The sequence below is a fragment of the Schistocerca piceifrons genome, chromosome 3 (assembly GCF_021461385.2).
Source record: "Schistocerca piceifrons isolate TAMUIC-IGC-003096 chromosome 3, iqSchPice1.1, whole genome shotgun sequence".
Taxonomy (NCBI): domain Eukaryota; kingdom Metazoa; phylum Arthropoda; class Insecta; order Orthoptera; family Acrididae; genus Schistocerca; species Schistocerca piceifrons.
Genome location: NC_060140.1, coordinates 327,035,085 through 327,061,469, shown reverse-complemented (window position 1 = coordinate 327,061,469; position 26,385 = coordinate 327,035,085). Strand labels below are relative to the sequence as shown.

The following is a 26,385-nucleotide window of genomic DNA, read 5'->3' as shown; positions in this document are numbered from 1 at the left end:
TTATTAAAAAAAAATCTAATATGAGGATAGGATTCCAGACTAATAATGTATTAAGACTGTGCTTATGATGTCGAATTAGTCATAGTTGTAACAAGTTTCTGAGCTTATATGTTTACAAGATTAATTGTGATGATTGTGCAAGTATTATGTAGGCTAGATTGAAAGAAAACGTACTCACAAAAGAGATTTAATTTGGGGTGCATGTCTCACTCAAACACAAGCATGTAAGCTGCCATACTGTTTCTTATTTGTGCTATCAGTTATTCAATACTATACAGTTTTTTTGTTGAATCTCTCCTGTTTCTCATTGGTTTTCTATGTCCCCGTATTTTCTCCGCTCTTTATTTCGTAGTTTCACTTCTTGTATTTTGGTATGTTTTGTATGAACTTATGTGACATATGCAAAAGGTAAACATAAGTTGAATTAATTGCCACTGAATAGTGAGGCAGTCATTGTGTACAAAGATAATTATGTTGTTAATAAATTTTTAAATATTTGCTCTTGTTTATGTGCAGCAATACTGAAAGTGTAAGAGATGTACAATTCAGCCCACACATTCACCACATGTTTGCTGCTGTGTCTGAGAATGGCAATGTGCAGCTCTGGGATATCAGACGTCCTGACCGTTGCTGCCATCAGTTTACAGCACATAGTGGTCCTGTCTTTGCCTGTGATTGGCATCCAGAAGTGACATGGCTAGCTACTGCCAGCAGAGACAAAACTATAAAGGTATGAATCAATACTATACATGTGTGATTATAACAAAATAGCAATGTATGATCATCCTCAATCATTGTGAAGACGTTAGCAGATGACAATTCACTTTTCAGGGAAAGTAGTGAATATCAGATAGGCATACAAAACATAGCCTTGCTGGTTGTTCTTTAAATGAAGATAAGTATAATCAAACATATGTATTCAACACTGTTGCTGCAGTGTGTGTGTGTGTGTGTGTGTGTGTGTGTGTGTGTTTTGAAACTCATTCGTATTAAGATGAAAAATATAAAAGACTAACAAGCAATCGTCTTCACTTTGCTATGTCTGGCCACCATTCATGATGTTGAGTTAGTGATCTACCCTCTGTTAATAATTATTTTCCAGTCAAGATTTTCTACTGTTACAATCTACTACAATTTATTTATTGTTTTGTCTGTATGAAAAGAAATTTTATTTCTCTTTGTGTGATTTTAGCTTTCAGTTTAGATATTTGTACAAATTAGAAATTCCTTTCTTGGTCTTGCACTGCTGTTGTGCACAAAAAATTATTTTCTGTTAAAAATTTCGCCATCTCATGAAATAAAGGAGTTCATATTTAGTATATTAAACTGTTGAGTCAATGTATTTAGCATGCTTGACAACAGTATCATGAAAAAGAAAAATTGTTTGTCACTATATACCGTATTTACTCGAATCTAAGCCGCACTTGATTCTAAGCCGCACCTGAAAAATGAGACTCGAAATAAAGGAAAAAATAATTTCCCGAATCTAAGCCACAGCTGAAATTTGAGACTTGAAATTCAAGGGGAGAGAAAAGTTTTAGGCCGCACCTCCAAATCGAAACAAAGTTGGTCCATTGTAATATGAGATAGAATTCAGGTCGAATGAATGACGATACAGCTGCAGTAGTTTGGTTCGAGCCGTAAGCTTAGCAGTTAAGCTTTACCAGGTAGCCATTGCTATGCGTCAGGCGCTCCGTCCTTATTTATGCGCGTTCCCTTCGTTTTTCACGTGCTTCGTCCGGGTTGAATCGATTGCTTATTTTTCTTTGATCTGATAATTGCCGTTCTCTTTGTTATAGGTGTTTTCATCACTCTTAAGCTGAAAATGCATTACTGTACTGTGCCATGCATTGTTTGTCGCATTCCGATAATGAATGTTCATGACCTGTCGCCGCTAGCGGGATGGTTTGCTTTTGTGCGTGCTACCGCTGCTTACAATATAAAAAAAAAAGAGAGAGTAATTGTCTCAGTAGCGAAACAATGGCAAGAGACTGCTATTTGTTGTTATTTACACTGCTGCTTTCTTTGATAATGATCAACAAGAACTAAATAATAAACTGTGTATGATAGAAGATGTTCTGAACGAGAGTTTAGCGAAAATTTTTCTCCGTTTGAAAATCTTTGCAGATGCCTCTTTAGTACATTATTTTCTGCACAGAAATTAGTCATCTTAGATTTAAAAATCTAGTCAATTGCCGTGCTTCATTTCTGACTATATCACTATTAGGCATAAGAATAATACGAATATGAACATGACATATGTGTATACTTCTGCGTTTGTGTTGTCTCACTCTAGTTTCGTAGTTTATTAGGTAGACAGGATTTAAATGAGATAGCAGCAAACACGAAAGAATACATGGCAAAAAGTTTATATTCGTATTATTCTTATGGTGAAGAGAATACTGCATGTGATTCAGAATTCACAAAAGTTCCCATTAGCAACCATCTCTTCTCACAGGTAGAAAAAAAATCAGAACGTAGAATTGGCCATACTGACAAACATCACAAATGGTCTTGCCAGTTGGATTTTCGTAGTACATTGAAAAGCTGCTACATTCGAAGATGAACAATACGGAGTTTGTATTTACTTCGTTGGATAATGTATGAAAATGCAGTGGTCGAAATTCGGGGCGGAGAAAAAAGCTCGTCTTCCACGTTTTTTTTTTTTTTTTTAATTTATTTACTGACGCAGAGGTTTTGGCGCCAGTATTTATCTTTGTGCCTGTAAAGCATGCCTGTGTAGCGCTACATATATTCGACGGCAGAAGTTAGTTGTGGCGGCACCTACCAACATTTTTCAGAACTTCCGCTTACTTTGCACTCGATTCTAAGCCGCAGGCGGTTTTTTGGATTACAAAAACCGGAAAAAAAGTGCAGCTTAGATTCGAGTAAATACGATAGAGGAGCTGGTGAGGAGTAGACAGGCACAACGGAAAGACTGTGGTGCCTTTCTGCAACTCAGCACCTCCTCTGTATGGCAAGTAGCATTCTATCCTTTTCATGATATTGCCGTTATTCTATCCTGGATTTTTTGTTGTTTTATTGGCATGCTTGCTTTATTTGTACACGTAACATATTAAAAGATCATTAATGGTGCATGTATGGATTATAATCAAACTGTAATTTGATGTTATATTATGGACTCTCACTGCAGTTCTTGATCATGACTGCCTTTCATACAAAGGTATAATATTGTCACAGAAGAAGCTGAGTAGCACAGTCACCATAGTGTAGTGGTTATGATACTAGACTTGCATTGAGGGTCGTGAGTTCAAAACACACTTGAACTGTAAAATTTTAATTTCTATATTTGGTTCGAGTACAGTCTAGAAGTATCCACAAACAGTTCTGTAACTGTATATATACCGTATGTGTTCCGGCTGGAGGCAGTTTGCTCCGCGCTCTTGTATGTGCAAGTGCTGAATAAACATTTGTTCTGGTGGAGACACTGAGTACTGGAACTTGTGGTAGCGCACATTATCGACGACACAGTGGCTCCCATCAGGCCATGACAGAGCTTCCGTTTATGTGATGAGAAACCCGATTTCGAGCCATATGCAACAGTTCGCAATCTGTCGGAGACAGAAGAAGAAGAAGAAGAAGAAGAAGAAGAAGAAGAAGAGGACATTATGATGACAGCAGCTGTGTGCCACCATATGAGACACCCTTCCAGGTTCTCTGGAGACGGTGGCCAAGATCCAAACAAGTGGCTGAAGGTGTAGGAGCGTATAGCCAAATTTACCAAATGAGATGACACCGTGTGTTTGGCTAACGTATTTTTCTGCTTGGAGGGCACTGTCAAGCAATGATATGAGAACAACGAGGAGAAGTTCACAAGCTGGGAAGTATTCCAGGTGGAACTGCGCAAGTATTTTGGTCACACACAATGACGGTAGTGCAAGGCTGAAGATAAATTAAAGTGCAGGGCACAACGTCCAGGAGAAACTACAGCGTCCTACATTTAAGGTGTCTTGGAGCTGTGTAAAATAGTGGATCCTAGAGTGAAGGAGAAAGGTAAGGTTGCACACCTCATGAAGGGTGTTGCTGAGGACAAGTATCAATCCCTACTCCTGAAGGAGGTTTCGACAGCAGAAGACTTCATAAAATGGTGCCAGTATATCAAGGCAATGCATCAAAAAATAATTACACGCAAGAAGTTTGAACATCTTCCAAACATTGTATCAATGTCTGTGATGGAGGAAGGAACTGATTTCACAAGTGTTCTTCGTCAGATAGTGGTAGAGTAAGTTCAGAAGGCACTTGGATTGAACGGCGAGCAAAGAACCAAGACACTTCAAGAAGTCATAAGGGAGGAAGTGGAACAGACATTGAACCCAATCTCTCATCCTTCATTTCCCTTTAAAACAGTAAAAAAGTGAGACCCAGGCGAAGTCACATTCCTACAATGCCGCATGAGGAATCTGTTTGGGCACCAAGGAAGACTGACATCTGGAGGACCCATGATAACCAACCAGCATGTTTCCACTGTGGACGACCAGGACATGGGTGTGCTGTTGTCAAGAAAGGCAGCAGATATTTGATGACGCCTGCACCAGAAGATAGCAGACCGATCTTAGCCAATGCCAACTCCGGGACGACGAAGATGAACGAAAAGATGTGGCTACAGGATGACGTAGGTCACCATCGCTGCAAGCCAGCCGCTGGAGAGGATGCTCCCCAATAGCCGATCAAGGTCTCCATCGCCATTTAGAAGCTCCAGCTGATCACCTAGCTGCTGCAACCTGGAAAACTAAAGGGTGCGACCTTCCTTGGAGGTGAGGCCGCCGAAGAGAAAAATCCTGTGCCGTCGATCACTACAAAAATGACAGGAAACTATGTCGATATCCTCATGAATGGCTGACCAGCCCAAGCTCTTGTGGACTCTGGAGGATCATATTCAGTCATTTTGGAGAAGTATTGTCGCCAGTTGCAGGAAACCGTATTCGTCAACAACAAAACATCTCTGCTGAAGGTGGCTAATGGGAAATATGTAAAACGTACAGGAAGATGTGTCATCCGTGTGGGTATAAGTGGCCATACACAGCCCTTAGAATACAACGTCTTACAAGAGTGTAATCATGACGTGACGTCATTCTTGGATGGGACTTTTTGAAAGCTTCTCAGGCAATTATAGATTGTGGTTGCTTGAAGATTATGCTAGACGAGATGAGATACTGTGGACAGGAAGATGCGCATCTGAGTGTGTGGAGACTGTGTGCTAGATCGAGTGATCATTCCTGCAGTCAGTGCTAGAAAGGTAACTGTCATGGGTCATGCATGCAATCCATGAATCCATGGATCTTGTAGTGGAATGTAAGAGAAGCATACCACTGGAGAATAACTTGGTCATCCCAGCCTCTGTCGTCTCGTTTAAGAACGGATTCTGTGAATTATGGATAGTTAACTGTCACCGAGAACCACAGATCCTTCCAAGACACAGGTGCATAGCAAATGCTGAGCCGTTAATTGCCGAACAGCTGAGCATCATAGAAACCTCCCATGCTGAGTCTGTGGGTGAAATTGGCACTACCACTATGGGACAAGATCTTCTAGCTTGACTATCACCAGATCTCACTAAGGAACCACAGAAGAAGCTACTTGCCAATCTTCAAGAGTTCTCTGAATGCTTCATACTGTGCATCAGCAATGTAACATCGAATAATTTGCGACGAGGTACAGAAAATAATGAAGAATGACATCATCCAGCCTTCGTAGAGCCCATGGTCATCACCAGTGGTTCTCATCAGGAAGAAGGATGGCAGTTGGCGCTTTTGTGTTGATTACTGGAAGCTTAACTAAAAGGGATGTTTACCCCCTTCCAGGAATTGACAATACACTAGATTGTCTGAAGGGGGCTAAGTTTTTCTCAACCATGGACATGTATGAGTTTAAGGTAATGCCGTTTGTCATTTTGAACGGATGATGGATAATCTTCTAAGTCACCTGAAGTGGACGGTGTGTCTTTGTTACTTAGATGACATTATAGTGTTATCAGAGACATTTGATGAACATGTAAAAAGACTGAGGGCCATTCTTAAGTGTGTCCAACAAGGCGGACTGAACTTAATCCAAGAAAGTACCTCTTTGGAGCAAAAGAAATAAAATACTTGAACAGCTTGTGTCAAACGAAGGTGTGCAGCCAGACACAGAAAAGGTGAGATCTGTAATGGAATTTCCCATTCCTAAAAGTATTAGAGATATGAGAAGCTTCCTTGGATTATGTTCTTATTACTGTCTTTTTATCAAAGGCTTTTGTATCAAAGCCAGGCCACTCCAAGAGTTGTTAAAAGTTAATGCTAAATTTATCTGGGATGGTGCTCATCAAAATTCTTTTGATGACTATGTGTCGCCTTGTCCTCAGAAACCGCCTGGCCAACTCATACCAATTCCACCAACCAAAACAGCTTTCCAGTGTGTTGGGATTGACCTCTTCGGACGATTTCCAACGACTGCTAGTGGCAATAGATGGATTATTGTTTGCACTGATTATCTGACACGCTATGCCATTACAAAAGCCGTGAAAACACCCGAAGCATTTGAGGTAGCCAAATTCATCGTGGAAGACATTGTATTTAAAACATAGTGCATTGTATAAAAACATGGTGTCCCAAGGTTGTTAATTACGGATCGAGGGAAAGTTTTTCAATTGAATCTCAAGACAGAGATAAACCGTTGGTGCAACATTACTCATCACATGACGACTGCCTACCATCCGCAAACTAATGGGCTTACTGAACGCCTTAATAAGACCTTGATCGACATGCTATCAATGTTCGTCAGTGTTCAGCAGAGCAACTGGGATGAGGTGCTACCTTCAGTGACATTTGCCTACAACACCACCAAACAAGACTCCACAGGATTTATGCCATTTTTTTCTGGTACATGGGTGTGAGGTGACTACGGTGATGGACACTGTGCTTTCAGTACAGTCTGATGACGTGGACGATGACTACATCAGCCAGATGTTAACCAGAGCTGAGGAAGCTCAGCAGTTAGCTCGACTCCGCACGCTGCAGGTTCAAGAAAATGATCGCCGAAGGTATGACGCAAGCCACCGCTCTGTTGTGTAACAGCCTGGCGACCTCGTCTGGAGCTTCACTCCTGTTCAGAAGGTTGGTCTCTCTGAGAAGCTCCTCAGGCGCTACTTTGGACCTTATAAGGTTATAAAGCAGTTGTCTGATGTTACTTACGAAGTTGAAGATTTTGACCCCAACACAAGACAACAAAAGATCAGAGGTACGGTCCATGTCCTTCGAATGAAGCCCTATAAGGATCCTGCAACCCAGGGTAAATTCGAAGCTACAGCGACAGGCAACAAGCAGAAAGGCGATGAAGAGCTAGCAGCAAAGGAAATTCTAAGAAGATCACCGCCAGGACAAGAATCGTTCATTGGGAGTCGGAGTATGCAGGACCGATGACTCGTTCCCGGACTAGGAGGATGTAACATCAAGACGCTGTTCTCTTAAGGAGGGAGCAATGTCGCAGAAGAAGCTGAGTAGCACAGTCACAGTGGTGTAGTGGTTATGATACTAGACTATTGCATGGAGGGTCGTGAGTTCAAAACTTACCTGAACTGTAAAATTTTAATTTCTGTATTTGGTTCGAGTACAGTCTAGAAGTATCCACAAATGTCAAGAATCATTGTACTGGAATGTTTTGTAACTGTATATGCACCTTATGTGTTCTTGCCAGAGGCAGTTCACTCCACCCTCTTGAGTGTACAAGTGCTGAATAAACCTTCATTAAGTGAAGTTAGTGTTCATCATTAATCTGATTACATCTTCTTCTATGTGACAATATTATTAGCATTCAAGCAATTACCATGTTTCATTCTTTTTTTCCTTTTGGTCTCTCTTTTAGGTCTGGAATCTGAATGCCAAACCAACACTTGAGTACACAGTTCCTACAATAGCGTCTGTGGGTCATATAAAGTGGCGTCCACAGCGAAAATTTCACATTGCCAGCTGTGCACTTGTTGTTGATTGTAGCATAAATGTTTGGGATGTTCGTAGGCCTTACATACCTTATGCTGCATTCAATGAACATAAAGATGTTGCAACAGATGTCGCATGGTGTGGTAATCCACACACATTTGTCTCCACAAGCAGGGTAAGTTTTCTTGTAAGATTAAAAGAAAATGTTCTCTTCAGATGCACAAAGTAGTGACATAAAATGACTAAACATAATGCTCAGTTTTCAGTGCAGGTGATTTTTTTGGTATATACAGAGAGAGTTATAATAATCCAAATACCAAAGTTGCTGACTGTGTTGACTACTGTTTTATGGATGGACCTCTTAATGAGTAATTTCCTCCAGTACAGGATGAGGTGTTCACGCCATGTTTTGCTCACACTCTGCAGGTTTTAATCTTTAAATTGAAATCAAAATTGATTAAAAATAGGTGTAATACATTAAAGAAGCAGTCATTTTATTTTCACATAATTACAGATTGTTTTCTGTGGAAACATGGTACTCACATCTTCCTTTTTCTCTGTAGCCACATACATGCAACACTGAGATGGATATGGTACAAATGGAATTTTAAAGTTGTGTTCCATGTCCAGCATCGGATTTGTGTCGCTAGTTAGAGACTTTTAATATGTTGTAGTGCATATAGACTGTCTACTACCAGTTTGAAGTATTGTATCCCTCTATGTGATTGCAAATGAGAAAGGTTAAATGAGATTTTAGTGAAAGACTTATTTATTTAAATGAATTTTTAATGGTATAATCAGGCAGCGGAAAGACCACGATGGAATAACAATATAATGGAAGGAGGGGGAAGAGGTATTTAGTTAAAGCAAGGCACAATTCTTTTTCATTGTGCCTGTCTGGATATAGTCAGATTTGTCTGAAACTGTTTTAGCAAATGCACTGATGACTATACTATTAAGTGTCCCTATTGCAGACATTGTTGTTGCAGCAGCCGGTTTCCCTTTCTTTGCATCATTGTTTTTTTAAGTATGTCATTTAATATTAAAATTTTTAGCAGAGTGTGAGTATTGGTTAAAAAAGCAGAATACTATTTTTAAATATAGTTTTGTTTAAAAGAAGAATGTTTTTCTCCTGATAAGCAACTTATGGAGGGGGCACTCCAACAGCTAACTGTGCACTGACTGGTCAGCCTCTGCATCATTGCTGAATTTTTATCCCAATTCCTCCATCAGGGGTTCAAAGAAGTTAAAGACCCCATTGTTTTCATTCTGTCAAGAACTACATGTTCAGTTCCATCTGCTAGGAAATCCTGAACACAGCCACAAATCTGGTCTGATATTCAGCAAGTTCTTAATTTTTTCACTAAAAGGCAGTTCAGAAACATATCAAATGTCTTCTTGAAGTCCGGGAACATGGTATCAACCTGTACACCTTTGTCTGTGGCACTTTGGATTTCATAGATGAACAGAGTGATGTATGTTTCACAAGATCTCAGTTTACTGCATTGTAGTAACACTGTTCACGTTTACGTCGCACTTCACTTAGCGTAGACCGGGACTGTGTCCTAGGCATGCCCGATGTTAACTTACTGGGCACGGCCCGTGCTGCCGGAGTTGTTGTTGTTATGCCGGCAGAGGTCGCGTCGGAATTCTCGCGTGCCCTCTGGTGTACGGGACTCTACTTGCGGCAACTACCGTCCGTGACGCACCGTGTCGACGTGCGCCTCCTGCGATCTTTCTGGTGGCTACTGCACTCCTCCTCCTTCGGGGGGTGAAGCCACTGTGATCCACTGCATCGGAAGGTGGAGCGTCGGGCAGGAGCGATTACCTCCACATCCATTGGAAGGCCGGAGTCGAGGGGATCTGCCAACCCTCGAGCCGGAACCTTCGAATACGGCTGGAAGTGACCCACACGAAGAGGCCCCCATCGTCCCACAACCAGAGCCCGGGACAGAACGGGCGTCAAGCTGTCGAACTCCGGATCCTGTTCCACCTCAGGAGGGGCAAGACCCAGTGGCGGGGACGATGGGGAAGGGACTACCACAGGTGAACCAGCCTCCTGAGAAACCGGGCCTGCGAGGGGGGCCGGCTCTCGCTGGGGCATCTCGAACGATGGCGATGCCGGTGCTGGAGCTACTGGAGGCTGCCAAGGCTGAGAACCAGTGCAGTGCGGCAGAGTCACAGCGGGGAGAGGCGGTAACGTCCCCTGTGAAACCAACACAGGTGCCGGCAATGGGGAAGCCAGTGTCCGAGAGGTCGGAGGGTGGGTGCCCAAACGTGGATGTAGCTGATTTTGGTGACGACGTACCACCCGGTCCCCCGCCTGCAAGGTATAGAGCCGGCGGCCATTTCGGCGCAGGACTGCCGCCGGTATCCAACGTGGATTACGACCAAACCCACGGGCCCAGACCGACAATCCCAGTGGAAAGCCAGGTACTCCGTTTTGCGAGACTGGCGAGGACCAGGTCAGAGGAGGTGCAGCAGAGTCCTAGGTTGACACCCATGGAGGAGCTCTGCAGGGCTGCGTTCTCCCATTGGTGTGGTCCGGTATGCCGTCAGGAAAAACGTCAATGCTTCCTCCGCAGGAAATTCGTGCACATACTTATTCATCTGTGTCTTAAATGTGTGCACCATGCGCTCAGCTTCCCCATTCGACTGTGGATGGAAGGGGGGAGAGCAAACGTGCCGAATACCGAAGCGCCTACAAAAATCCTGGAAGGTCTGCGAAATAAACTGCGGTCCATTGTCCGAGACCAGGGTGATTGGCAGACCTTCCACAGAAAAGATTTTTGCTAGTGCCTGGATTGCAACTTCTGAACTGGTTGAGGAGGAGCGAACCACATATGGGAATCGGGAATAAGCATCAATGACAATGAGCCAAAAGCCATTGAGAAACGGGCCCGCAAAATCGATGTGAACACATTCCCATGCTTGGGTTGCCGGCGGCCATGAAGAGAACGCTGCCCTGGGAGATGCCTGTTGGCTCGCACACTGGGAACAGGCGGCCACCAAGTGCTCAATTTCTCTGTCAATACCGGCCAGTACACATGTCTGCGAGCCAAGGTTTTAGTACGAGAAACACCCCAGTGCCCCATATGTAATAATGTGAGGACCTCCCTTCGTAAACTTGCAGGAACAACCACGCGAGGAGCTGTATCATCGGTAGCCAGAAGGAGAACTCCTTCCAAGACTGAGAGGCGGTCTCATAGAATAAAATAATTACGAAGAGGGTCCGAGGCCCGGCCTGGAGGGTGGGATGACCACCCCTGCTGAATGAGGCGAACTACTTGCCGGAGAACCGGGTCAGCTGCCGTTTCCCAGGCGACTCGAGAACTAGTGATCGGGAAGCCATCAACCGCTTGGCGGGACGCCACATCCAAATTAAAACACAAAATCTCCTCTCGATCGAACGTAGGATCCGGGCCCACCGGAAGATGGGAAAGAGCGTCGGCGTTGGCATGCTGTCCAGTAGGGCGAAAATGAATGTCATAATGGTACTTAGAGAGGAACAAGGCCCAGCGCTGTAGTCTGTGGGCCGCCCTATCCGGAATCTGAGAGGCGGGGCCAAATAACAATATTAACGGCTTATGGTCAGTGATTAACTGAAACTTCGTGCCATACAAGAAAGGGTGAAACTTGGTAACAGCGTAGACAATGGCCAAAGCCTCTTTTTCCACCTGGGAGTAATGGGCCTGCGCGGGACTAAGAGTTTTAGAGGCAAACGCCAGTGGTTGCTCGGAACCATCTGCGTTGTGATGGGCCAGGACCGCCCCCACCCCATACTGTGAAGCATCTGTAGCCAGGACTAACGGCTTATGGGGATCAAAAGTAGCCAAACAAGGCGCTGACGTGAGGAGGCCCTTCAATGAGGTGAATGCTCGCTCGCATGCAGGGGACCAATCAAAAGGAACACCCTTGCGCAGAAGGCAGTACAGGGGGCAGGCTATGGTGGAAGCCCTGGGAATGAACCGGTGGTAATAGGCTATCTTGCCTAAAAAAGCTTGTAACTCTTTCAGCAGAGCGGGCCGAGGAAGGTCGACGGTACCTTGGACCAAACTTCCCAGTGGCTGGATGCCATGCCGAGAGATGGTGTAGCCCACATACTCAATGGACGGTTGGAAGAAGTTTGACTTATGCAGGTTGCAACGCAAGCCCACAGACCTAAATTTGAGAAAGAGGGTGCGAAGGTTGTGCAAATGTTCCTTCGTGCTGCAGCCTGTGACAATTATGTCATCCAGGTAATTAATACAATGAGGGATTGTCGATGTGACGTGCTCAAGATAACGCTGGAATATCGCCGGGGCACTGGAGATTCCGAAGGCCAACCGCTGGTATTGGTAAAGGCCAAACGGGGTGTTGACGACCACCAGCCGTTTGGAGTCCTCATCAAGTGGTATCTGATGATAAGCCTCCGAAAAATCGATTTTCAAAAAATATTGGCCTCCCGCCACAGCGGAGAACAATTCGTCAGCACGAGGCAAAGGATAGGTGTCCACCACCAATTGGGAATTAATGGTGGCCTTGAAATTGCCACAAAGACGTAATTTTCCCGAGGGCTTCCTTACAATAACGAGGGGCGAAGCCCACTCACTAGAAGAAATGGGAAGAATGACTCCTAGGGCTGTCAGCCGGTCTAGCTCTTCCTTTACCTGAGGGCGGAGAGCCAAGGGAATCTGCCTCGCGCGTAGAAAATGTGGGCGAGCCGACGCCTTCAACGTGAAGTGAGCTTCAAAATCTGAAACACGCCCCAGGCCCTCCTCAAAAATATCTGGAAAGTCTGAGATCAAATATTCCAATGATTGATAGGGAACGTCTTCGAAGACCAACTGTATGGTGTCAGCGATAGAAAAACCGAAAGCTTGAAAGGCATCCAGGCCAAAAAGGTTAGTGGAGCTCGCATCACTGACAACAATAAAAGTAATAGGCCGAGTGACTGATTTGTAAGTCACGTCGGTAGTGAATTGACCCGGTAGGGGAATGAACTGTTTACCATAACCGTGTAGACGCCGGTAAACTGGCGCCAACGGGGCGATCCAAGGTCAGAATAAGTTTGTGCATTCAACAATGAAACTGCCGTGCCCGTATCTACTTGCAGTTGTAACCGGCGCGACCGAATCGACACCTCGATAAAGAGTTTGCGTGCCGATGCGTCGGGAGCCTGGCCCGATAAAACTTCCTGAGTGTCAACATCCATGTCCTCTGTACCTGCTTCCTTCGATTCTTTTGAGGCTGAGCGGCAAACTTTGGCAATGTGACCTTTTTTATTACATTTGCGACAAACGGCCCAACGCTGGGGGCACTCTGATCGATCATGATGTATATAGCACGACGCACAGGACGGCAACGGGGGCCGGCGGACGGAATTCTGTTTACGCGCCGTGCGGGAGCGGCCGTAACGGCCGGATTGTACCGCTCGCACGTCGTTCACCCCGGACACAGTGGACACTGCCGCGCCGCCCTGATCCGCCGCGACGTCGCACCACGCTTCCAGCTGTTGACCTGCGGCATGAGAGACTTCATACGATTGAGCAATGGACAGGACTTCCTCGAGGGAAGGGTCTTCTAACTGCAGGGCCCGTTGCCGGACCTCCCTATCAGGGGCCGAACGAACAATGACGTCACGTACCATAACGTGGGCATACGACTCTCGCGACTGCTCCGTGACAAAATGACACTTGCGGCTAAGACCATGCAGGGTAGCGGCCCACACCCGGTAAGACTGATGGGGCTGTTTTTTGCATTGATAGAACTCGACCCTAGCTGCCACAACATGCGTGCGGCGGCAATAATATGAAGACAGCAATGAACACAATGTGTCAAAAGACAAGGACGAGGGTTCCTGCAACGGCGCTAGCTGCCGCAAAACTTGATACAGCAAGGGAGATATCCAAGACAAGAAGAGAGCACGACATACCTCTGCATCGGCAACATGAAACGCCTGGAAATGCTGCCGAAGGCGATGTTCATATGCGTCCCAATCCTCCGCTGTCTCGTCATACGGGGGAAAGGGAGGAGGGAACGGCGCTGGAACAGACGGCGTGGAGAGCAACGCCGGAAGCACTTGTTTCATGGTGGCCATGAGCTCCGTCTGCTGCTCAACCAAAACCCGCACTAAATCCTCCATGCTGTGGAGAAGCTGCGAAACCAGAACAACGACGCAACACGCGAAAGAACGGCCCTACTCTTCGCCAATTGTGTAGTAACACTGTTCACGTTTACATCGCACTTCACTTAGTGTAGACCGGGACTGTGTCCTAGGCATGCCCGATGTTAACATACTGGGCACGGCCCGTGCTGCCGGAGTTGTTGTTGTTATGCCGGCAGAGGTCGCGTCCGAATTCTCGCGTGCCCTCTGGTGGACAGGACTCTACTTGCGGCAACTACCGTCCGTGACGCGCCATGTCGATGTGCGCCTCCCGCGATCTCTCAATCTCAAAAATTGTCATACTTCCTAAGCACAAAATATGTTCCATAATTCTGCAGCAGATTGATGTCAGTGCTATAGGCTTATAATTACATGATCCTTCTTGAAAACAGTAATGATCTGCACTCTTTCCCAATTACTTGCTACCTTTTGTTGCCCCAGTGATCTATGACCAGCTGCTACTGGAAAGGGAGCAAGTTCTTTAAACTAATCACTGTATAATGTAGTGGATATCGTATCTGGTCCAGATGCCTTTCCACTATTGAGTAACTTAAGTTGATTTGCTACACAGTGGTCACTTATCTCAATATCTGTCTTTTAGACATTCATGTAGTAAATAAAAGGAGGAACCATACTTGAATCTTCCACAGTGAAACAATTTTGGAAAAATCAGTTCAGTATTTCAACCTGCCAGCTTCCATTTCAGTATCAGAATGGTTGTTGAGTGACTGACAAGGAGAGGTCCCCAGCAATGGGATTGACTTTTTGAAACCATACACACTGTTATGTAGCTTAAGATCCCAGGTATCAAACACTGCAGCCATTCACCATGGCGGGCCCTTTCTTCTCAAGTAATTGACAAAAATAATTTTTGGAATTTAGCATGATGCTCAATAGCATTAAAAATGTTCTCTTGCATACATTGCTTGCGTGGTATGGTGTGTAGGATAATCGCTTCACGAGCAGGGGGTTGTGGATTTGAATCTTGTCAGGTACAATAAATTCTTTATTTTTAAATCTTTATCAGAATGAGTTTGATCATCATTTTTATTTCATTAATGATTTAAATGTAATTTTTTATTTCTATTCCTTTGTTGTATAATTTTAATTATAATATAAGTTTCTTCATTTGCTCGCATTTTTCTTCCTATCATTCTTTTTCCACGTGAAATCTTTGTCCATATGTTTTTAAATAATTTTATATATTTCAGTTTAATTTCTTTTGCTTTGTCACCATGTTTTTTCGTCCACATTATTGTGTTCATTATATCTATTTCTGGTTTTGTGTGAATTTCATTTTGCTTATAAACCCTTCTTTCATGGATATCTTCGTCTGTGTTATTTCATCCATAGTGTAATAGGGATTCACATTTGTCGCTGAAACTAGTTTGAGGAATATATAAGTAAATAAATAACCAAAGTGTTTTGCATCAAGGTGGACTCACAATTCCCGTATTGTTGTTTACCCATATTTTTATTCAGATTGTGCTTTAAATGTTTGTATTACGAGTACCATGCAAAAAAAATCACACATCTGGCAATGAAAAATACATTTCTCCCGCCATTGTACAGCCAGTATAAATAGATTATTTCATCTTTTGTCTTTTAACTGATAGATTGTAATTTCCGAGTAACTGCATATTATAATAAATAAATATAATTGAGTTTATATTCACACAAATTCTGATTGGAAAAAGAATGATATGAATAAAAAATGAAACAAGTGAAAAAGTGCATCAGGTGATTAAAATGATGTGACAAAGGAATAGAAATAAAAAATTACATTTAATCCAATTAATTTTATTACAATAATATTGATCAAAGTCACTTCAATAAAGATTTAAGAATCAAAACTTTACTGCACCTGATGATATTCAAACCCACAACTTCCTGCATGTGAAGTTATTAGCCTATCCACCACACCAAGCAACCAGGTTATGTAATACAACTTTTTTAACATTATTCAGCATCACGCAAAATTCTAAATTTTTTTTTTTCCTTCAATTACTCAAAAATGAGGGCCCACCAGGATGAATGGCTGCAAGATGTGCTGTCTGGAATCTTAACGTACATCACCAATATTTGGTTTTAAAAAGTCGATCCCACCACTTGGACCTCTCGCTGTGAGCAGATGATTTCAATCTGCTTACTGGCTTCATGTGCAATCAAAATTTCTTACAATTTTTAGTCAGTTTAGCTGGCAAAATTTTCATTGAACACTTCTCACATTGCTCTACTTATGCCCATTTTATTTTTGTTCAGCTTTCATTTGTCAACTAGGTTTCATCTTCACTTAAATCTGTAATGAAGCGTGCTTTGTTTTCGTGGCAACTTTGTAATGTGACTATTGAATCATGATGGGTCTTTTCCATCCATTAGTGCCTTGCTCTGCACATTCTGATCTGAGGTTTATTGTACAATTATTTCGAGTATTATTGATTTTTGCTCTACATTTTGTTGTCTGAGCTGAATATTCAATGCTGACAACTCAGATACTTAATAGATTGTTTCTGGTCATTCTTGCTAAGAAAGAATACTTTCCTACCTTTCTTCGCATTCCTTGTAACGCATCTAGTCATCTATGGTGCAAGAGCTTTATGATCAAGGACATCCTTGTCTATGTTTGCCCTCATTATTTTTTGATGGAAGACATTTAACTTATTTTCTTTAATATCTATGGCTTTGTCCACATTGCAGTATTTTTTTCCCCCTAGAAGCTGTTTCAACTGTTATTACTGTGTGTTGACTGAAAGTCGGGCAGTCAAGTCCATAGAGTATAAAGCATACATATTTGTTGCAATTAAGATCTTTAAAAATACACAAGATGATTTTTTTTTTTTTTTTTTTTACCTCTGGCTGTTGTCCACATTACAATTAACACACTGTACATTTATTCTGCAGCTCTGTCCTTCAGATGAATTTACCCTAATAAAGGCATAGGGAACACAGAAATTACTAGGATATGGGGAATACTGCTTTGGTCAAACTGGATGCCTCTGGCAATTTGTTGTGCAACTACTCTTGCACCAGAAGCATTCAGACACAAACCATGCCATTCATCATGTGACCCAAGTGAGAAGTGATGGACTAGTCACACCCATGTATAAATGTCTTTTCCCCTGAGTGATTTACCAAGCTCTCCACTCACTGTACAGAGTGCTTCATCGAGGGTTTATCATACCACTCAAAGTGTGACTCTGTATTCTCGCTAGTGTGAAGAGCATTCTCAGCAGTGTACCTGATGTCATAAGGTTATGGTTTAAACTGTTACTTACTTACAGCCTCTACTATTATTAAATGATCTTTATTTAAGAACCATTCCCAAAGGCCTAAATCACAAGTGGAATCACTGAGTGCTGCTCTTGGCGTGAGAACACTCGTTACCTAGTAGTCACTTCCCAAAGAGTTCCATACCAGTTCTGATAGTCCCCCATCCTTGACTGCATTGCAGCAATAAGACTTTGGTCTTCTTAAAGCTTTTATTCTTTCACTTTACTCGCACCTTATGCCCTGTAATTCCAGATTGCTTCTGGATTTCTTGGGTTGTCTGAAAGCTTTTGACCTCAGTCTCCAAAGCAGTGAAGGTATTGGAGACTGCTAGACTGAAGCTGTCAACGTCTTATGGAACTTTCAACTTATTTGGAATGCTTGACTGTAAACCAGCCTTCTAATGTAGCCCTAACATTACTACTGCAGACTATAGCTCGCAAAAGTGCTAACTCTCGTTGTGATAATACCAAATCAGCTTCAAGTTTGAAGATAACTTTCTCTTTATCAGGTTTTATGTAATGGTAGTTTCAGTTATTAATGCATCTCCAGAGGTGACGAGCATCATTACTTATAGATTGTATTACAACATCCCACATAAAAGTAACACTGAAATTCGTCACACTGACACAATTCTTGAAAATTATGCAGAAATTTGCACACTTTTCCATTGTGACAGTCTGTATGTTTGATTAAAAACTCTGTTCAGGGAAAGGTAACAACTGCAGTATTGCGAAATCTGACTTTTTGATCAGACTACTTGAAAATAAGAATTCTGTAACAATAACTGTACTACGTAATTTAAATGTAGATTTTAAGCGTAAGTACAGTCTCCAACTGTACATTTACCTAGTAATGTTGTCAACTCATGTACTTTCCTTTTAATTGCACTTTTATGCTTTGTTTAATACTCAGTGTATGTCTTTTATCTAGTTGTGTAGATACAAGATTTGACTTTGGGTTCTGTTGTAGATTTTACATCTTCTTTGTAACTTGTGCTTACTGTGACATCTGAAATCATTTATTGTATTGCTTCCTAAACACAGTATTAATTGTATCTTTTACTTGTTGAGTAAAACTTCTTTTTTAATTGTATTTGTAACTAAAAAGAAAATCATCATAATATACTTCCTTTGCACAGGATTGCACATTGTACCACCATATATTTCAAGATGCTACACGACCTGCAAATAGAGCTAATCCTCAGTGTATAGCTTTCAACAAATGCGGAGATGTTTCATATGCTTGCAAAGTGAATGTTAACCAAAACTATGGTGGGAAGCAAGGAGGTGTAAGGTAAATCATCAGTTTCCACAATTCATTGGCAAGTCTGTCCATCTTCTCCCTTTTTACCTCTTCTTGTTTTCATTCACTGTCCCTGTATACGACTTATGGCTAAAGTTTCCTCCAATTTTGTATCCGAACCATATAATTATCTGTGACTGAATTTGTGAGTGCAACGAGTTAACATATTATTCATTTTCTCTTTCATTAGTAAAACAGGTAAATTACTATGAAACTTTACAGCATTTCACAGTTATCCTAAGGGATACATACTAATTTATTTCATTAGTTTACTTGACAGAAGTTCTTACATACTTGTGGTGATTAGCTCATATTGTGAAATTTTCCTGTATTATGTAATGAGCAATTAAATGGAATTAAGACAGATGAAATAAAAGTAAATAAACTGTTAATTATTTCAAAGGTAATTGCCATAGCTGTTAATACCTTTATCACACTATGAGACAAGATGGTCAGTGCCTTTGTGGAAACATGTTTGTGATTGCCTGCAAAGCCACAATTGTGTTGAGGCATGCACCTCAATGAACCATGGACCTTGTCGTTGGTGGGGAGGCTTGCGTGCCTCAATGATACAGATAGCTGTACCGTAGGTGCAACCGCAACGGAGGGGTATTTGTTGAGAGGCCAGACAAACGTGTGGTTCCTCAAGAGGGGCAGCAGCCTTTTCAGTAGTTGCAGGGGCAACAGTCTGGATGATTGACTGATCTGGCCTTGTAACACTAATCAAAACAGCCTTGCTGTGCTGGTACTGGCGAACAGCTGAAAGCAAGGGGAAACTACAGCCATAATTTTCCCGAGGGCATGCAGCTTTACTGTATGATTAAATGATGATGGCATCCTCTTGGGTAAAATATTCTGGAGGTAAAATAGTCCGCCATTCGGATCTCCGGGCGGGGGCTACGCAAGAGGACGTTGTTATCAGGAGAAAGAAAACTGGCGTTCTACGGATCGCAGCATGGAATGTCAGATCCCTTAATTGGGCAGGTAGGTTAGAAAATTTAAAAAGGGAAATGGATAGGTTAAAGTTGGATACAGTGGGAATTAGTGAAGTTTGTTGGCAGGAGGAACAAGACTTTTGGTCAGGTAAATACAGGGTTATAAATACAAAATCAAATAGGGGTAATTTCAGGAGTAGGTTTAATAATGAATAAAAAAAATAGGAGTATGGGTAAGCTACTACAAACAGCATAGTGAACGCATTATTGTGGCCAAGATATACACGAAGCCCACACCTACTACAGTAGTACAAGTTTATATGCCAACTAGCTCTGCAGATGACGAAGAAATTGATGAAATGTATGATGAGATAAAAGACATTATTCAGGTAGTGAAGGGAGACGAAAATTTAATAGTCATGGGTGACTGGAATTCAAGAGTAGGAAAAGGGAGAGAAGGAAACATAGTAGGTGAATATGGATTGGGGCTAAGAAATGAAAGAGGAAGCTGCCTGGGAGAATTTTGCGCAGAGCATAACTTAATCATAGCTAACACTTGGTTTAAGAATCATGAAAAGAAGGTTGTATACATGGAAGAACCCTGGAGATACTAAAAGGTACCAGATAGATTATATAATGGTAAGACAGAGATTTAGGAACCAGGTTTTAAATTGTAAGACATTTCCAGGGGCAGATGTGGACTCTGACCACAATCTATTGGTTATGAACTGTAGATTAAAACTGAAGAAACTGCAAAAAGGTGGGAATTTAAGGAGATGGGACCTGGATAAACTAAAAGAACCAGAGGTTGTACAGAGTTTCAGGGAGAGCATAAGGGAACAATTGACAGGAATTGGGGAAAGAAATACAGTACAAGAAGAATGGGTAGATTAGAGGGATGAAGTGGTGAAGTCAGCAGAGGATCAAATAGGTAAAAAGACGAGGGCTAGTAGAAACCCTTGGGTAACAGAAGAAATATTGAATTTAATTGATGAAAGGAGAGAATATAAAAACGCAGTAAATGAAGCAGGAAAAAAGGAATACAAACATCTCAAAAATGATATCGACAGGAAGTGCAAAATGGCTAAGCAGGGATGGCTAGAGGACAAATGTAAGGATGTAGAGGTTTATCTCACTAGGAGTAAGATAGATACTGCCTACAGGAAAATTAAAGAGACCTTTGGAGAAAGGAGAACCACTTGCATGAATATCAAGAGGTTTGATGGAAACCCAGTTCTAAGCAAAGAAGGGAAAGCAGAAAGGTGGAAGGAGTATATAGAGGATCTAAGGGTGATGTACTTGAGGACAATATTATGGAAATGGAAGAGGATGTAGATGAAGATGAAATAGGAGATATGATACTGCGTGAAGAGTTTGACAGAGCACTGAAAGACCTAAGTCGAAACAAGGCCCCCGGAGTAGACAACATTCCATTAGAACTACTGACAGCCTTGGGAGAGCCAGTCCTGACAAAACTCTACCATCTGGTGAGCAAGATGTATGAGACAGGCGAAATACCCTCAGACTTCAAGAAGAATATAATAATCCCAACCCCAAAGAAAGCAGGTGTTGTGATGTGAAAATTACCGAACTATCAGTTTAATAAGTCACAGCTGCAAAATACTAACGTGAATTCTTTACAGACGAATGGAAAAACTGGTCGAAGCCGACCTTGGCAAAGATCAGTTTGGATTCCGCAGAAATGTTGAAACACGTGAGGCAATACTGACCATATGACTTATCTTAGAAGAAAGATTAAGCAAAGGCAAACCTACGTTTCTAGCATTTTTAGACTTAGAGAAAGCTTTTGACATTGTTGATTGGAATACTCTCTTTCAAATTCTGAAGGTGGCAGGGGTAAAATACAGAGAGCAAAAGGCTATTTACAATTTGTACAGAAAGCAGATGGCAGTTATAAGAGCCTAGTGACATGAAAGGGAAGCAGTGGTTGGGAAGGGAGTGAGACAGGGTTGTAGCCTATCCTCAATGTTATTCAATCTGTATATTGAGCAAGCAATAAAGGAAACAACAGAAAAGTTTGGAGTAGGTATTAAAATCCATGGAGAAGAAATAAAAACTTTGAGGTTTGCCAATGACATTGTAATTCTGTCAGAGACAGCAAAGGATGTGGAAGAGCAGTTGAACGGAATGGACAGTGTCTTGAAAGGAGGGTATAAGATGAACATCAACAAAAGCAAAACGAGGATAATTGAATTTAGTCAAATTAAGTCGGGTGATGTGAGGGAATTAGATTAGGAAAGGAGTTTTGCTATTTGGGGAGCAAAATAACTGATGATGGTCGAAGTAGGGAGGATATTAAATGTAGACTGGCAATGGCAAGGAAAGCGTTTCTGAAGAGGAAAAATTTGTTAACATCGAGTATAGATTTAAATGTCGGGAAGTCGTTTCTGAAAGTATTTGTATGGAGTGTAGCCATGTATGGAAGTGAAACGTGGATGATAAATAGCTTAGACAAGAAGAGAATAGAAGCTTTTGAAATGTGGTGCTACAGAAGAATGCTGAAGATTAGATGGGTAGATCACATAACTAATGAGGAGGTATTGAATAGAATTGGGGAGAAGAGGAGCTTGTGGCACAACTTGACTAGAAGAAGGGATCAGTTGGTAGGACATGTTCTGAGACATCGAGGGATCAGCAATTTAGTATTGGAGGGCAGCGTGGAGGGTAAAAATTGTAGAGGGAGAGCAAGAGATGAATACACTAAGCAGATTCAGAAGGATGTAGGTTGCAGTAGGTACTGGGAGATGAAGAAGCTTGCACTGGATAGAGAAGAATGGAGAGTTGCGTCAAACCAGTCTCAGAACTGAAGACCACAACAACAACAATTCACCTCTTCATCTGAAGGAAATTGATGACATTAATGTCTCTCTTCAGGGCTCAAAAATATGGAAATTGCATGGGTGGAGATCGGGATTGTATGGAGGGTGTGTATTGGCTTTACAGCAAAATTTGTGCAGCGTGGTCGAAAACACAGGCACATTAACTCTGGAAAAGTCATTTGGCTGGTAGGGCCCACTGCTCATAGATGTTCTGGAACATGGTATCACAATTAATGCACTGCAGTACATGGACACTTTGTAAAAATTTGAACGTACCATCAAGTCCAAATGCCCTGCGTTATTGATGGATGACAACATTCTGTTGCAGTGTAATGCCAGCCCACATGTTATCAAGGTTGTTTCGACTATGCTGCACAAGTTTTTCTGGAAAGCCCTTATATGTCCTCCACACAGTCCCAATTCCTCCCCATGTGATTTCCATATTTTTGGAACCCTGAAGAAAGCCATTCATGGCCACCACTTTGCTTCGGACGAATCAGGGTACAATCATGGTTCTGTAGGCAGCTGCAAACATTCTTCCATGAAGGCATTGACCTTCTTGACTCACAGTGGGATGTACGTATTAACAATTATGGTGATTGCTTTTGAAGTAATAAAAACAGTTTCCGTACTTTTCCCCCATATGTTTCATTTTCATTTGGCTTCTCTTTATTATTAAGTAAATAAAAGAAGAGCACTTAATGTGGATTATAGTGTGTGAATGTTGGTTGCTATCTTTTGTTACAATTATCTATTCCTTTTGGCTCATGGAATAGAAATAGATAATTAATGTTGCATACATATTTACATTTTAGTGGAAAAAATGTTAGTATTGATTCTCTGTGAATTTTCATGTGATGCTTGTTTGCTCAGTTTTATGCAATTTTTTGAAAACCCTTCAGTTTGATCTTGTGTGGTTATACATTATATATGGTGAGTGAGCTATAGGAGTTGGTTGGAGAACTATGACTATGACATAAACATTTGCAGCTTAAGATATACATTTGAGATGAGGAACTGTACATTGGAATCGGTTTTCTTTAGCTCTAGAAATTATGATGAGAAGACATAATCCTAAGTTTTAGTATAGTGTACATTCTTCAGATTTGCATGTTTTAAGTGGTTTTGTTATTGTTTTCATGTTTCTGGCAATGTTACCACTATTTTCAGGAAAGTTGTGCCACATAGTGAGCAATTTTACCAAGCTTCGAGCAATATGTTCATGTTTAATAACAGCTCCATCCGTGAAACACACTGGTTTTGTGAGTCAGCTCGTCGATACATTCTTACAGGACGTACCCTAGTGGAAATGTGTGAACATAATGCTGCTGTAGCAAAAAGCCTAGGTAGAACTAATGTAAGTTGTTTTGAAATATGATATATTGAACTGAACAATGTTTTTTTCATATCTGCTCAGATACTTAGTGTGTCAAGTGAGATAGCACATTGGTTAAGACACTGGTGTCTCATTCATGGGAAACAGGTTTCAGATTCCCATACAACCACTCAGATTTATGTTTTTTGTAGTTTCAGTAAATGACTAAACACAAATGTGAACTGGTTCTTTCAAAAAGACAATGCCTAACTCTCTTTCTCATCCTCTAATATCCTCACCACCTGTGAGACATTAAGCTTATTCCCACCCATTTATTATAATTTCATCTTTCCTTCTATATGCAGCTGATCGTATTTCTTCAGTTGCTATTTCAGTTAAGATATAATACCTTAAGTTTAGATCAGGGTGACTCCACTGAAAACAGAAATGTGATTTGTTATAGAAAATTGCCATAAAGAAGTTGCATTGACAGCAGTAATGATGATCTCTTAATTCAGTATTATTCTGAGCTTTATGAACTTGACTCCTTATAGTTGTTTTAAAACTTGATTCTTGTCTGTAGCTTACATGCCCTTACAGCAGCTTGTTTCCTATGATTGCCGGCCGCGGTGGTCTATCGGTTCTAGGCGCTCAGTCCGGAACCACGCATCTGCTACGGTCGCAGGTTCGAATCCTGCCTCGGACATGGATGTATGTGATGTCCTTAGGTTAGTTAGGTTTAAGTAGTTCTAAGTTCTAGGGGACTGATGACCACAGATGTTGAGTCCCATAGTGCTCAGAGCCATTTGAACCATTTTTCCTTTGACCTGAGGTCAGTACAACACTCCTGTATCTATTTGTACCAAAAAGTACCAGTACTTCTCCTTTGAATGCTTACTAATTCCCTTTTCCTTACAAATACTCTGTATTTGTTACAGTCAGTTATAGTGTTCCAATGGATTATAGTGAGCAGTTAGATATCTTGTTCTGTAGCAATTAGGTTAACATCGATTTTGTACTGCACAATATTAATAGTGACCTCAAATGCATAGCCATAATTTTTTCTACAGTAAAATGGAGTCAACTTTCATTTGTTTGTATTCAGTGCATTCATAACTTTTTTTAAATTATATATCTCTGTGTTCAGTTAAACTGCAATTAAATATCACTATTTAATTATTACCATTATAAAAGGATTTCCAATGCTGATTTCTGTTAAAGTGAATTCCATAGATATTTTATTCCATAATTTATGTGTAACCAATTGTGATCTGTTATTTCTCACCTTTGTTTTACACATTTATGATTTATTCGCATTAGAAATGTCTCATTATTGTAGGCCTTCACTACAGTGAATATTGTGGCCTCATTCTGAGTACCATATAGTGCTCGGAAGTAACATACTTTCCACATGTTTTGTGCCCTGTAAACACCATGTAAACATATTTCAGAACCTTTTTTTTTATGATAACTTTTGCCCATGTCTCTCTCTCTCTCTCTCTCTCTCTCTCTCTCTCTCTCTCTCTCTCTCTCTCTCTCTCACACACACACACACACACACACCTCACACCTCACACTTGTTCTGCAATGAGAATTTTCTTTCACTGTAACACGAACTAAAATTTTGTCAAGCTGATAATAAATTAAAAAATATAAAAGTGGTAAAAGTGAATGACTATGGAAGCTGAATGTTGTAACATTAAAATAAAATTTCTAGTTGCACCTCCACTTTACCTCCACATAATCTACATCTGCATGACTTTCTTGCTTAGCAGAGGGTTAACTACCCCTTTCAGACTATTTCTCTATCTCAAATGGCACTTGGTAAAAATGAACTCTTAAAATTTCCAGGCAAACTTCAGTTTCTCGTATTTTATTACAGAGTGTATACGACACAGGACAACTGGGAGATTCGGAAAAAACCCGGGAATTTTTTCATCAGGGAGAAAACCAGGAAAACCCAAGAAATTTTTAGAGTTCTGGGTATTTTTCATTGTTCTAGTTTTCAGTTAAATTTTTCTAATTTTGACTGGTAAGAATCGATATCCTAACGAAGGATATTACTGTATCCCGCTACTGCAGAATAATACTGCAGCAATAAGACATGAACGAGAGGAAAAAACGAAAATAAATTGCAAATGAAATGCACCTTGTACAACAACAAAACACAGTTTTCATACAAGCGTCTGCCAACAGCAAAATGTGTCAAAGGCTTTAGTAAGACAATGCAATGCTTCATAACAACAAATTGCCTCTGATGAGCATGACGTCACAGCTGTTTACATTAGATTCGTATTGAGCAGTTACAAATGGGCTCATGGGCATGCACAGTTGAGTCATGTATGAGTAGTACTTTCTCCCTCTTCTGGCTACAGAAATGTGGCTTTGGCTGTGTAAGCAGTAGCAGCAAGCAGACAGACGCTATCCGGATAAATCTTACTGGCGTGCCCAAGCTGCCAGTTTCACGCATGTGCAGCAGGCCTGGATCTTGGGGGCAGGGAGGGAAGGGGGCAAACCGGGATGTCTGACCCTGGCGGCAATTTTGGGAGGGGGGGGGGGGGGGGTGCCAAATTCATATTCTTGAGGGAAAAAAAAACGCTGTTCCACAAAGCGCCTAGCATCCAGCGCACGTTGGTCTATCAAT

The 26,385-nt window shown here is 41.6% G+C and overlaps 1 protein-coding gene across 2 annotated transcripts in view; it reads left to right on the top strand.

Annotated features, from left to right (window-relative positions):
• The window catches only part of LOC124788140 (GATOR complex protein WDR24), a 141,559-nt gene that overhangs the window by 44,891 nt on the left and 70,283 nt on the right, over positions 1-26,385 (top strand). For both annotated transcript variants that reach the window (XM_047255283.1, XM_047255284.1), the window contains 4 exons: positions 517-730; positions 7,861-8,109; positions 18,488-18,642; positions 23,597-23,783. In XM_047255283.1, the coding sequence (XP_047111239.1) occupies positions 517-730; positions 7,861-8,109; positions 18,488-18,642; positions 23,597-23,783 (805 nt within the window). The remainder of the gene's footprint in view (positions 1-516; positions 731-7,860; positions 8,110-18,487; positions 18,643-23,596; positions 23,784-26,385) is intronic.